General features: G+C 37.9%; 1 protein-coding gene across 2 annotated transcripts in view; it reads right to left on the reverse strand.

The window, feature by feature from the left end:
* Aatf (apoptosis antagonizing transcription factor) overlaps positions 1 to 13,170 on the reverse strand; it is a 97,436-nt gene that overhangs the window by 52,434 nt on the left and 31,832 nt on the right. For both annotated transcript variants that reach the window (XR_780756.3, XM_010626797.2), the window contains exons 5-8: positions 11,820 to 11,934; positions 9,654 to 9,849; positions 8,736 to 8,900; positions 7,105 to 7,188 (exon numbers count right to left, since the gene is read on the reverse strand). Coding sequence is in view for 1 of the 2 variants with exons in the window: in XM_010626797.2 (XP_010625099.1) it covers positions 7,105 to 7,188; positions 8,736 to 8,900; positions 9,654 to 9,849; positions 11,820 to 11,934 (560 nt within the window). In the remaining variant the exon portion in view is untranslated. The remainder of the gene's footprint in view (positions 1 to 7,104; positions 7,189 to 8,735; positions 8,901 to 9,653; positions 9,850 to 11,819; positions 11,935 to 13,170) is intronic.

Genomic DNA, 13,170 nt, shown 5'->3' on the forward strand with positions numbered 1-13,170 from the left:
TTTTGCTAAATCATTTTCCCTATGAATTACTTTGAAAGAAAATACAGTAAATACAATTTAATACTATAACATTCCTAACTTAATGGAGAGATAGTGCTCCCAAATTTTTTGAGGAGTATTAAATTCTTCACTTGAGGCTACTAAAAACTGCTGGACTCCTGTCTTTCATATACATTCATGCACCTAGCTAATACTGGGATGATTAGCACAAAAAAGGCAATTCTGGCCACATATTTTCCTAGTAAACTCTCAAGGTACCACTTGAGTTTGAAAAACTATCTTTAAGAGTTTTAAGTAAACTCTTACCTATTGTGTAGCTAGTCCCATAAAAAATACTGGTTGAGGATTTGTTCTGAGGTTTTACCTGCTTAATCAAAGTAGCAGTACTGACATTGTGCTCTGATTTGCGGTAGGGGACAGTGCTGGGAATCAAACCCAGGGTCTCAAGCAAGGCTTACTTTGTTCTACCCTAAGCTACATGCACAGCCTCCTTTGATGTTTTTTAAAGCAAAGAACTGAAAGAAAATGAGGACAAGTCATGTATCCCTTCCCTTGCTGCTGCTGTCTGATTAACCTTCTAGAAATTGCATTTTTTTCATAATTATACTCATTTATTTAAAAGAATAAAAGTAGGTGTATTTTTTCTCTTAAATTCTTTTATGGTACATTTTAGGTATAATACATTTACATTCATCATTGGGAAGTGTACAAAGTTTTTTTTTTTTTTTTTTTTTTAGAACTTGCATTTAAAATGTGACTTTTCGTCCTACTCTTTCATGTAATCTCCACTAGTAAGCCAAAGTGCAATCAAATTCCAGTAATGAAACCATATTTGGGCCTCAAGACTGACAGATATACAATGGCAGCATTATCACTACGTATATCTAAATGATAGTACAGAAACTACCACATATTTCAAGTGACACTCTTATTCATGTTACATAAAATAATCTTCTAATTATTAAAATTAGAGTTTAACTAGACATTGGTATTTAGTTTGGATTTTAAAAACATCATTACTATACTCTAAGACCTGATTAATTCCTTGCTTATACTGTCAGCCAGAATTTCAATTTGCAAATTTATGTACTTCATAAACATATTCTCTCTAAACTCACACGGAGGTCTATGCATAATAAATTTCACTGAACTTTTAAGAAACATTATCCAGATCTTAAATAGCAGAAACATTTAAAAATAAAATTTAAAATGAAAGCTCCAAACAAAAGGTATTTGTTTTCCAATAACTCACTAGCAGGAGCAGGTTCAAATCAAACTTGGAACATGTTACTAGCCATCAGTTGGCCCACTGGAAAGACCAACAGTAAGAATACTGTGCTGCGGTTAACCATGAGGAGGTCTTGAGGCACCTCCTGTTCACACTAAAATCCAAAAGCACGGACTGAGTGAGAGTCACCACATCAACTGTCCATATTAATCACTCACCAATTTAATTAAAGAAAACCATCTTGTCAGACAGCCTGCTTCTTCTCTATTTCTCAACATTATCGACTTTTAATAGTTCACAAAATTAGTAATTACCTGTTTATGGCATTATGAAATGTCTTGGGTATAAGAGTCCAGCATGTGGCAAGGTCAATTATAGACATGTCTTGATGGCAAATGAAAGGAGAAATTTAACCCATCAAAGTGGTCACCAAAAGAGCAAAACCTATTATGCGTTCCTCTAGGCCCTCCTGGCTAGATTCAAAGTGACAGGACAAACCAGATCAAAAATAAACAGAGCTGGAGGCAAGATACAAAATCCTAATGAACCCTTAGAAAACCAGGTATCGATTTGTCAACATGTAAGCTCAATTAGTCCTTTTGGAACAAAATACTTCATAAGATGACAAGAAACTAGTTAGGGGCCTGGGTATGAAAAGAAATAAAACCAATCACTTTATATAGCTTATTGCTAGGTGCAATCATGTCACAAAATAGGGTTTTATGAGAATTAAATAAAGATGCATGTCTAATACCTATCTACTTAGTCCAGGAGCTGGTTTGTAACTAGTATTCAGCAAATGTTGGTTCTTCCCCAATTCTCTAAGAACTCAGGCTTAGAAAGTCAAAGATTATCTGGTTTGAAAAAGCAAAATAAAAGAAAAATCTTAAATTGCAGTATATACATCTTAAAAGAACTTAGTGCTGGGCCGGGGATTTGGCTCAGTGGTTCTGCTGCCTGCCTCACCAAGTGCAAGGTCCCAAGTCTGATCCCCAGTGCCAAAAAAAACAAGTCATAAAGCAGCCGATAGGATCATGAAAATGAAAAACATACAGAAAATATTTCTGAATGGCCCATCCTACATGGTCATTTACAACTTTCACGTTTTGTGAAGTTATCTTTAGGGATGAGCTTTGGCAAGAAATAGGCCAAGTAATTCCACTTAAAACCAATTCCATTTAAAAATAAATCCCTACATGCTTTTCTGTGGCAGGTGAATGGGTCCTATCATAAAACTTTCACCACTGGCAAGCTTCTGGCAATTCTAGTTTCCAAACAAATCAGTAGCAAAATTATAAAAGCTAATTTTTTTCAATAGAATTGTTAAGTAACAGGAGCTCAATAAATCATTTGCTTTCTAAGGAAAAAAATTACTTTCTAACAACATAATATTTCTTCCAGTTCTAAGAAAATGAACCTTATTTATTTGCAAACTGCAAACTGTAATACTATAGTGAAATCTTTTTATGGCTCAAGAATGATCTGTTGAAAAAATAAAGGTATACAAAAAGAACAAAAGCTGAGAATGGTAGAGCACAGCTGCAATCCCAGTTACTGGGGAGGCTGAGGCAGGAGGATAATGAGTTTGAAGATAGCCTGGGCTACATAGTGAAGAGGGAGAGGAAGAGAGAACAAGACTTGATTTAAGCGTCTTCAGATCAAGTACTAGTGTTGCCACTACTGTTTGCTGTATAACTTCAGAAAATGACTTCTATCTGATACTGTCTTCAGTTCCTCATATATATACACCACACATTTGCATCCAAGTGTGTGTGTGTGTGTGTGTGTGTGTGTGTATGCACATATAGCCTACACTTTAGTAATAAAAATGTATTTCTAAAATTTAATGACTTAAGCCCCATTAAGAGACAGAGAACTAAAGTGAGAATGGACATGTGTGTATGTGTGTAGAAGGTTTTGACCCCACACATTATTCTCAGTAGTTAGGGCATTTAACCAGCCTCATGACACCTACATTAACGAAATAAGCCTTTAAACCCTTACAATGAGACATTAAAATTCAACGTGGCTATAATCTCTTCCTTCAAAACATGGGCCCAAAGAATCTCGTTTCAAGTAGTGTTTAAAAAAAAAAAAAAAGGCAAAAGGTATTATTTTCAGCACCCAGATCTTCCATATGACCACATTTAAAAGACACACACACACACACACACACACACACACACAAATGAAAACTCAGAGGCCCACTGAAATACATTGTACCACTTCTGAATGCAACACTTAGCTCAGGCTTACTATCCTGACAAATAAAGGAAAGCACTTTATGAAGCCAATTTAATTGGGAGGTGACAGAAAACATACAGCCATTTTCTTTAGCCTTATCATTGAATTGGCTTCAGCTCCAATCTCTGGCAAATCCCACTCAACAGAAGAAATTAACCAGGTCAGCAGAACAGGTGCTACGTTGTGTCTGTCAAGGGCCTGGCATCACCACAATTACTTGCACACAATGAAGCAGTAATCTTTACAGATCATCTCTCCCAAGGAGCATATTGGGGAGGGGGAGGAAAACGGAAGGGAGGTGGGAGCGAGGGGGAATGGGAAGAAGAGGAGGAACAGGAAGCAAAGAGAAAAGGCAAGCAAAGAAAATAAATGCGCAGCTGCCTAGGAGCTCAGCAGATGTCAGGATGTGATGTACGAGGCTAGGATAAGCTGTCGTAGCCTGCTGCCAAAAAGGGGTAAGTGATTAAAGCCTGCACAGTCTAAGTACCATATTTAGAATCTGCGGGGTTTCAAGGCTTGCACCCATTCCTTGCTGGGCTGCCAGATGTTGGCAACTGGTCCAGTTCCTACTGACTGCGCATGGATGGCAGCAGTTGGTACAGCAGCAAAGCAGTCTGGAGTACTTCCGGAGATGCTGCACATTAACAAGTGTCACCCATCATTCACCTTTACAGAAGGCTGAAACAACTCCAATTGGCTGCCACTTCCCTCAAGGGAAACGGCCAAGATAAAGTTGTGCCTGGCAGCCCCATTTGTTTCACTCAGGTGTTTCAGCTGCCTTGCTGACCTCTATTAGTTTAAGTTTTAATTTAGATTAACCCCAGCACCCCAATTAACCAGCAAGGGGAAAAGCTAAGATGTGACTAGTCATAACTCTGAAATCACAATTTATCGAAGTTAAAATTATTAATTGGGAAGAAGGGCCAATCAAGTAATGCTATTTCTTTTAAAACAGATTTTTCTTCTAGCCTCCCTCTCCCCAAAAAAGAAAAAAAACTTTCAATCTAAGGCTTGCCAGTAGAAACAACAACTCCCCGGTAATTTCAGTTTATTTTATTAAGCCTGTTTAATTTATGATGCACTTTCCATAAAACAATGCACACTTCAATTAATGAGAACTGGAACATTTTTGATCGTTTCCTGTGATCTCACACAATTATACAGCACTAATATCCCATATCATATTCTTCCTTAGACATTCCAGAACAAAACAGAGTTCCCTACTCTTCTGACAAATGGACATTAAGAGAAAAAGGGGAAAACAATTGGGATCCTGACTAGGAACAGCTGAGGCCACACCAATCCTCTTTCCTGTGTCCTCTAATCATTATTTTTCAGACTCACTTATGGCATTAACTTTATTAAATATTACAGAATGAATAAAAAAATGAACAAAAAGTCTCTTTCTCCTTTTAAGGCAAGATAAGAGGTATTCCCAGGATACAATCATCATTTCTGGTTATACATGTAATTTTCTAAGAAATTTCTTCATTCATACTCATATAGGGTGACCAAAATATAAAACTGTTTAAATATTAAAAACTTACTATTATAATAAAAGACACATTGCCATTAACCTCCCTCAAAATATTACCCCTTGCTTCAAACACACTCATCCCATCTTTCTTGCCACTTTTTGAATCAGTTCTGGAAGTCCTCTTTCATGAATGTCTTTATGAGATGTGATCAAAAATATGTTGAATGCTGCTGCCGAGGGCCAACAAAGTCATGGCTCATAAAAACATTACTGTGTGTCCTCATCCACCTTTTCACCAGATCTGACACCATGTGACTTCCTTCTGGCTCTTCCCAAAGTCAAGATGACTACGAAAAGTAAATATCTTCAATCTATCCAGGACACTAAGGCTTCCATCATGTCTTTAGTGCAACTAAAGATAGCCACAGAAGAGGATTTCCAGAACTGTTTTAGAAAGTGCCAAGAGGAATGGGATAAGTGTATTCAGGGCGTGCATTGTGAGGTGGATTAATGGCAAAGTGTCTTTTACTGTAATGTGTTTTTTTTTTTTTGGTTTTTTTGTTTTGTTTTGTTTTTTGAGACAGGGTCTCACTATGTAGTTGAGACTGACCTGGAACTCATTATGTTGCCCAGGCTGGTCTCAATCTCACAGGGATCCTCCTTCCTCAGCCTGTGCCACCACACCCAGCTACTGTAATGATTTTTAAAAATATAAATACACATGAACTGTATTTTTTTATCACACCATGTACAAAGTATAGCCATTGTGGCTAAACCTTCAAACAGTTCCAAATTCTTTAACAAAAATTAACACACTCAAGCGTCAGCAGAGGAAAAAATTTTACCTTGATACACCGGGTGTATCACTTCTGAACAGTATCCTCAGCTGCCAATGAATACTAAAGGGTAAGCCTAAAGCATGTTTCATTAGTAAGTACAGTATAACTTATCAAGAGACTCAGGTATACAGAAAGTTACTTTAGCTCAAATATGCCATGCATAGTGGCATATGTCTGTAATCCCAGCACTTTGGGAGGCTGAAGAATCCAAGTTCAAGAACAATTTTGGCAATTTAGCAAGAATCTGTCTTAGAATAAAAAAGGGCTGGTGATGCAGCTCAGTGCGAAGTTCCTGGGTTCAATCCCCAGTCCCCCACACTCACAAAGCCCAAAACGGGATCATGCCAGTTAATGATGTCAAGCAAAGAACTAGGGGGACATTTGTGGAGAGATACTGAGAAGTGGACTATATTTCAGCGTCTATCAAATCTGTCTTTAAAGCATTTTTATAATAATTAACAGTAGTAGCCACTCTCAATACAGACTCGAATGATTTGAACAGGCACAAAAACATTAAAAAGAAGAGACTTAATAGATTATACAACCAGAGGTGTAATTCTAGAATTCTGGAATCCTGGCCCTTTAGCACCAAGTCCTCTACTCTGACAGTAATGAAACAAGACAGGTGTGATGGTGTAATCCCCACACTTAAGAGGATGAGGCAGGAGGATTGCATGAGTTTGAGGCCAGCCTGTGCATAAGTGAGTTCAAGATCAGTGTGATCTACACAGCGAGACTGTTTCAAAAAATAAACATATAAACATTAATGGCGGGCCAGGGACTTAGCTCAGTGGTTCTGCCGCCTGCCTCGCAAGCGCGAGGACCTGAGTTCGATCTCTGGTACCAAAAAAAAAAAAAAAAAAAGGTAATGGAGCAAGAAACCAAATAACCAACACCATGTCCCGTATTAACATTATCAAAAATGGTTATCCGATAAAGAAAAAGTCACATGACTCAGAGAAGCTGAAAATGTCTTAAAGATAATTTACACTCCAGCAACATGCCATAGCCATAACTGTTTTCATTTCAAAAGGAAAACATGGGCAGGGATTTAGCTCAGTGGTTCTGCTGCCTACCTTTCAAGTGCAAGGACCTGAGTTTGATCCCTGGTACCACACCCACGCCAAAAGAAAACATAAAATAGAACAAAAGCAATGATCCAGAATAACACTGTAAGACAATTCTGAACGTAGGAATTCTAACTCCTTCTCAATCTTCCAAAATAAGCCATCTATCTTTTTCTCAGAGCACTCTATCAGCTATTTTAAAATACTAAAAATCTAACTGTAACAGAACAAGACTATTAAAAATCACACCTGATGGTAAAAGTCATCATCATCAAAGATTTCTTCATCCAAGTCTTTCAAGTGAGCATTGGCAGGGACTTGCGGAAGGATCTCCTAAATCAGTGAGAAGCAAAGAACGAATCTCAGTAAGCAGCACAGCTACTTTATCAAAGTAACATAGCGACTTTAAATAGTACATCTAACAGTGAAAGCACAATTTCTAAGAGCTCTTAGAAATAAAAGCTGGGCATGAGGGCACATACCTATGATCCCAGCATGAGAGAAACTGAGGCAGGAGAATTGCATTTGAATCTTGCCTAGACAACTGAGAGAGAGAATGTCTCAAAAAAAGGCTAAGAATGTAGCTCAGTGGTACAGCACACCTGGGTTCAATCCACATGTTCAGCCTTACTATAATTAAATCCATGCAAAGTAAGATGAGAAAATATACCTTTTCACCTCTAAAACTGGTGACACTGTACTCAGGACTAGATATTACAGCTAGAGGGATTATAAATTAATGCAGCCTTTTGGGGGGGCAACAACTGCTAGGATTTAGCATATTTTCTTTGATTTAACATTTTTAGTTTAAGAAATCTATCCATGTGTTCATAAAAACACACAATTATAAATGTTCAGCAATGTTTTCTATGGTGTTATTTCTTAAAATGGGATGGAGACAATCTATCCAGTGTTTAAATAAACTACAGTATCCATCCATCCTCTGCAGGCATTTAGAAAAATGAGGTGGATCTCATGGTAGTGTTATGGAAATATCATACACTTACTTAAGTAAGTCCTAAGATTTTAAAAAAAGCTCTAATATTTTATATATTTATATATACACACCTCTATAGTTGTTCTATTTAGTAAAAAGAAAAGAGAACCACATTTTGGTTTAAGTATATGTTATGGGCATAAAGCCTGTCACAACTATTATCATCTGAGGGGCAGAATTTTCAGAAAAGGAGGAATTTTATTTTAAATTCTTATGAACTCAAAAGGAATTAAGTATACATTTCTGTAAACAGCAAACATTAAGCCAAAATACATACTTGCTTTACTACTAACATTCCTAAGAGTAGCTATAAAACTAAAGCTTAGCCAGATCTTATGGCACAGGCCTATATCTTTGCAGTTAGGAGGCTGAGGGAGGAGGGTTGCTGTGAATTCAAGGCCAACCTGGGTTACACAGAGTTCAAGGCCAGCCTGAACCACCTAACGAGACCCTGTCTCAAAAAACCAAAACAAGCAAACAAACAAATAAACCTCAAAAGAAACAAAACCAAAAACTGAATCTTAAGGGCTGGGAGTGCAGATCAGATTAGAGTGCTTGCCTGGCATGAGGAAACCCTTGAGCCTGATCTCTACCACAAAACCAAAAAAATTAAAAAAATTAAATCTTAAAAAGTGAATTACAAATGTTTCCCCTACCAGACTCTTGTATCACACAAGACTAAAACAACATAAACAATAAAGCTCTATTTTAAAAAAAATCCCCCTACACATACTCTTAGTTTCTTAACAATCCAGTAAAACAGTATTCACATTTTCCTTGTTTGTTAACATCTCATACCAAGAGGTAATGCCTACAGGTTCTTCATTTAATTAGTCTGAAAGAAACTGCTCCCCACACTCGCCACGCATCTCAGCATTCTTACGGGTTCTCCTGGTAAACTCTCTGGGATAGGTGGAGCTGCTGGTTCAGGTTTGCCAAGAACTTGGTAGACAGAGCGCTTGGTCTGTGTCCTTCGAAGTAATCTTTCTTTGTCCATCAAAATGTGATCAATCTGAGTCAAGATTGAACGTTCAAAGGCACCAAAACCCTGCAACATTAACCAGTGTCAGATAATACAGCAAGTCAACACGGAAGGCAGCTACACTGGCTTCTCTTTCTTTGTCAGCAGAGAAACATCATCTTTTCAGAAGGGACTTTCTGCTAAGGACTGAGCTTGTTAAGTGGCTGTAATTGTTCTCATGGAAAAAAAATTGGATCTTAAGCAGGTCGTATCACATTCTATACCTACAGATTAAATTCTGGTCCTTTAATGATAATTGTTTTAAAATCTATTTCTTTAAAGTATTTTATATTTTTAGCAGTTAAATGCTCACAAATCTACAGTATTTCAAGAATAAAACATTCTTTCTAATAAACTTAAAAATCCCAAGTCTGAACAGCATGATTTTTTGTTTTTTGGTACAGGGGATTGAACTCGGGTCCTTGCGCTTGTGAGGCAGGCAGCAGAACCACTGAGCTAAATCCCTAGCCCCAAAAGTCCCAAGTCTGAATAATACGACCCAAATGCTAAAGGTTCTGTAAATTTTGGGACAGAAATGACTGATCACTATTCCACCACAGTAACATCCCTATAAATGAGCTACAGCTCCAATTTCTCAATTTCTTACAACTACTCCAGGTTGCTATAACCTGCACATGCGCGCGCGTGTACATCCCTATAAATGAGCTACAGCTCCAATTTCTCAATTTCTTACAACTACTCCAGGTTGCTATAACCTGCACATGTGCGCGCGCGTGCACACACACACACACACACACACACACACACGCACGCACGTGCCTTGCCCAGCTTTCCCGAAGCCAGTTTGGTTTTATCATGCCACTTCTGCAGCGTGCGGTTCCTATAGACAGTAAAGTCAGCAAAGCGCTTTGCCATGAAGCTAGGGTAGGCATCCATCTCCAGCTTCCTCTTTGGTGGCACTCTCCTCTTCTGCTTTTTGTCCACTGGTTCATCATCTTCACTAGAAATCTCCTCACTAGAAAACCAGTAAGAACACCAGGTCCAATGTAAGCAAACACCTGGATAAAAACTACTCTCACAGGAAGTGTTTAGGCCTTATCTATTTAATCTACATTTTAAATAACACCACAGATAGAAGGGTGGCTTGGGGGAGGGGTAAAAACGTTCATGAAGTCAATCAAAAAACTCATGTAACTTTTCAAATAAATTTGAAAAGCACTTGAATTTCAAAATACTTTTTAAAAGGTAAGCAAACTAAAAATAAATGAGGTTGTAAAAACATTATTAGAAATGCCTATGAACCAAGCCTCCACTGTTACAGGAGGGTCTTTAAAAATTAAACACATAATCATATTTCTATGACCTTAATCCACAAATCAATAAGAGAAATGTGTCTCTGTAGCAACTATTCACAAAAGGTGAATATTATCAGCTGCGCCAAAGGAAGAGAAGCTGAATGTGAAGAAAATTCAAAGGGGTAGGCATCCAAATCAGCACTCAATGGCAATACAATAATAGCACTCTGAATCCACAGAGTCATCAACTGTGGATCAAAAATATTCAGGAAAAAAACTGTGTCTGCACTAAACATGTTTTAAACACATTTTTTTCTTGCCATTTTTCCCTAAACCATGTAATATAACAACTATTTATATAACATTTATATCATGTCAGGTACTATAAGCAATCTAGAGATGATTTAAAATATATGAGAAGATATGTGTGGCTATATACAAATACTATACTATTTTACATAAGAGACTTGGTAGCATGCATGAGGCTCTAGGTGTCAACCCTAGCACTGCGTAGGGGGCAGGCAGACAGACAGACAATGGCTTGAGTATTTGTAGATTCTGGTATCCATGCAGGGTCCTGAAATTAATTTCCATGGATACCTAGGGATGGCTATACATGTAACTGCCATGAGAATATAACACAACCCCAGCTATACAGCAAGTTGTACTCATTGGATTACTGAGCCAACATACAGTACACACATACTCAATAAATGTAAGCTTCCTTTTTGTCCTTCCAACTAGTTCAGTAGAAAACAACCAAGCATGGGCCGGGGATTTAGCCTGCTTGCAAGTGCAAGGACCTGAGTACAATTCTCGGTACCAAAACAAACAAACAAACAAAGTACAACCAACCAACTAAAAGACAAAACCAGAGGGGGAAAAAAAGGAAGCAGGTGCCATACAAAAAGCAGGCTAAAATGAAAAGGGAGAACCTTGATCAAATGCAGTAACTTCAGGAAAGAAAGAAATTATTTTGCCATTGTTTTCTGAAATCTTTCTACCCTTCAAAACAACTCCCTCCTTCATTGAAGAAGATGGTATGACCAGAGATCCCATGGTATGAACACAAAGCACTTCATACACATTAAGCACTAACATTCAAAATGTGTTTCTTATCTCCAAATTTCAACAGTCCTAAGAGAAGACAAATCTTTTTCCTAAGTCCACAAAGAGAATCAGGCACAACTAAAGACAAAAATCCAAAATCAGGGCTGGGGATTTAGCTCAGTGGTTCCGCCACCTGTTTTGCAAGCACAAGGTCCCAAGTTCAATCCTTGGTAGCAAAAACAAAAACAAACAAACAAACAAAAAAACAAAATCAAAGTGCCTCTTGACTGCTACTTAATTGTAAGAGACTTTTTTTTTTTAGGGGGCAGGAGGTGGTACTAGGGATTGAAACCAGGTCCTTGCACATGCTAGGCAAGCACTCTACCACTAAATTACATCCCCATCTCCTTCCAAATTTTTGAGATCAGGCCTCACTACATCGCCCAGGCTGGTTTTGAGGATTTGTGACCTTCCTGCCTTAGCCTTCCAAGTACCTGGAATAACAGACATGTGCCACCATGTTTACCTATGAGACTCTATTTTACTAAAATCAAGTCTGAGAAAGACAACTTTCATATAAGAGATGGGAAACTATCTAGATGAAAAGAAAAGCAACTCTCCAGTTCCATGCCATCCTTACCTTTCCTCTTTTGGTTTCGTTGCATCTACTAGATATCTAGTGTCTGGGTACTGGAAAAGCAACTCTTCCTGAAGATCTACCAATGACCTCAACAATGCTTTAAGTGCCTTGTGACCTGGGAAAGAAATAAGATCCAGAGAAGAGAAAATTAATCACCTATAATTCTCCAAAGCAGATGATGCCTGTAACTCGTGTCTCCTGAGCAGTTCTTGGCAGCAGAGAGTACATGGGGAGACGACATAGGGCACACTCAGAACTCTCTGAAATATATAATTCCCAATGGAAATAATAACAGTGCCTACCCCATACGGTTGCTGCAAGAAACAAGCATGATAATATGTGAAAGGTGCTTTGAAAAGTGTCTGCAAAGAGTAAAACTTCAATAAACTGTCAGTTCTTAAATTTGTGACAAACTCCCTCCTCCCTGTCATCATAATGTTATAAACATTTCTACTGGCTACCCACTGATCTCTTGGATTTGGCTAATTGCTTAGGCAATTCCTCTTCTCCTAAAGAGCTTGGATTTCTCCCTCTTCCTCTCTTTCCCCCAGATCTTATTCTGACATGAGCTGCTGATCATTTGTTCAATCTCTCACACACTTCTTAAGGCAAGTTCTGGTTCACATGAGAAAATCCAAGTTAATGGTTTTCTATAGTATATGGATACATATTAATTCATATTAATATATGAACTTCATATAAAAATGTGTACTTGGAGACCATGCTTTCACTTGCTTCTCATAGCCAACAGGCCCCATTTGCAATATAGCTGGTCAGGATTAGATATACAGTCGATGGCTAAGAACTTTCAGAATAAAAACTGATCCTGTGAGAACTGAACTCCTGAATTCTCTATCAGAATAATCCTACTAAAGAGGTTAACCAGACATTGATAATCATCATTTATGAATTGAGAGTACTCAGACTCCTCACCCATTTCACGCGACTGCCAGAAAATCTTCAGATGGATGCTCTATCATACCTTCAAGCACACCATGTCAGAAACAGAAAAGTTTCTTCCTACTTAATACTTTTGCCTTGTCTGAATTTGTGTTATGCTTAATATGTTTTCATAGGAGGCTACTGACATTTGGATGCTTTTACCCCACACATTTAACTGTTGCTGAACTGTTTTTATTCATACTATTACTAATAATTGTTCATTTATCTCTGGCCATGCCTCTATCACTTCTTCCCTCCTTAAGGAGCTATAATTTCACAAGCACCCCTTACATCTAACAAACTTGACATTCATTTTTATTTTTCATACTAACTTTAGCCTGCACTAGCCTCATCCCACACAAAACCTTTTAAAATGATTTGTAAGTCTTCTTTTTACCATTTCTGCTTC

This window comes from Fukomys damarensis, unplaced genomic scaffold, assembly GCF_012274545.1.
Source record: "Fukomys damarensis isolate Sample0158 unplaced genomic scaffold, DMR_v1.0_HiC HiC_scaffold_13, whole genome shotgun sequence".
NCBI classification, from domain to species: Eukaryota; Metazoa; Chordata; class Mammalia; order Rodentia; family Bathyergidae; genus Fukomys; species Fukomys damarensis.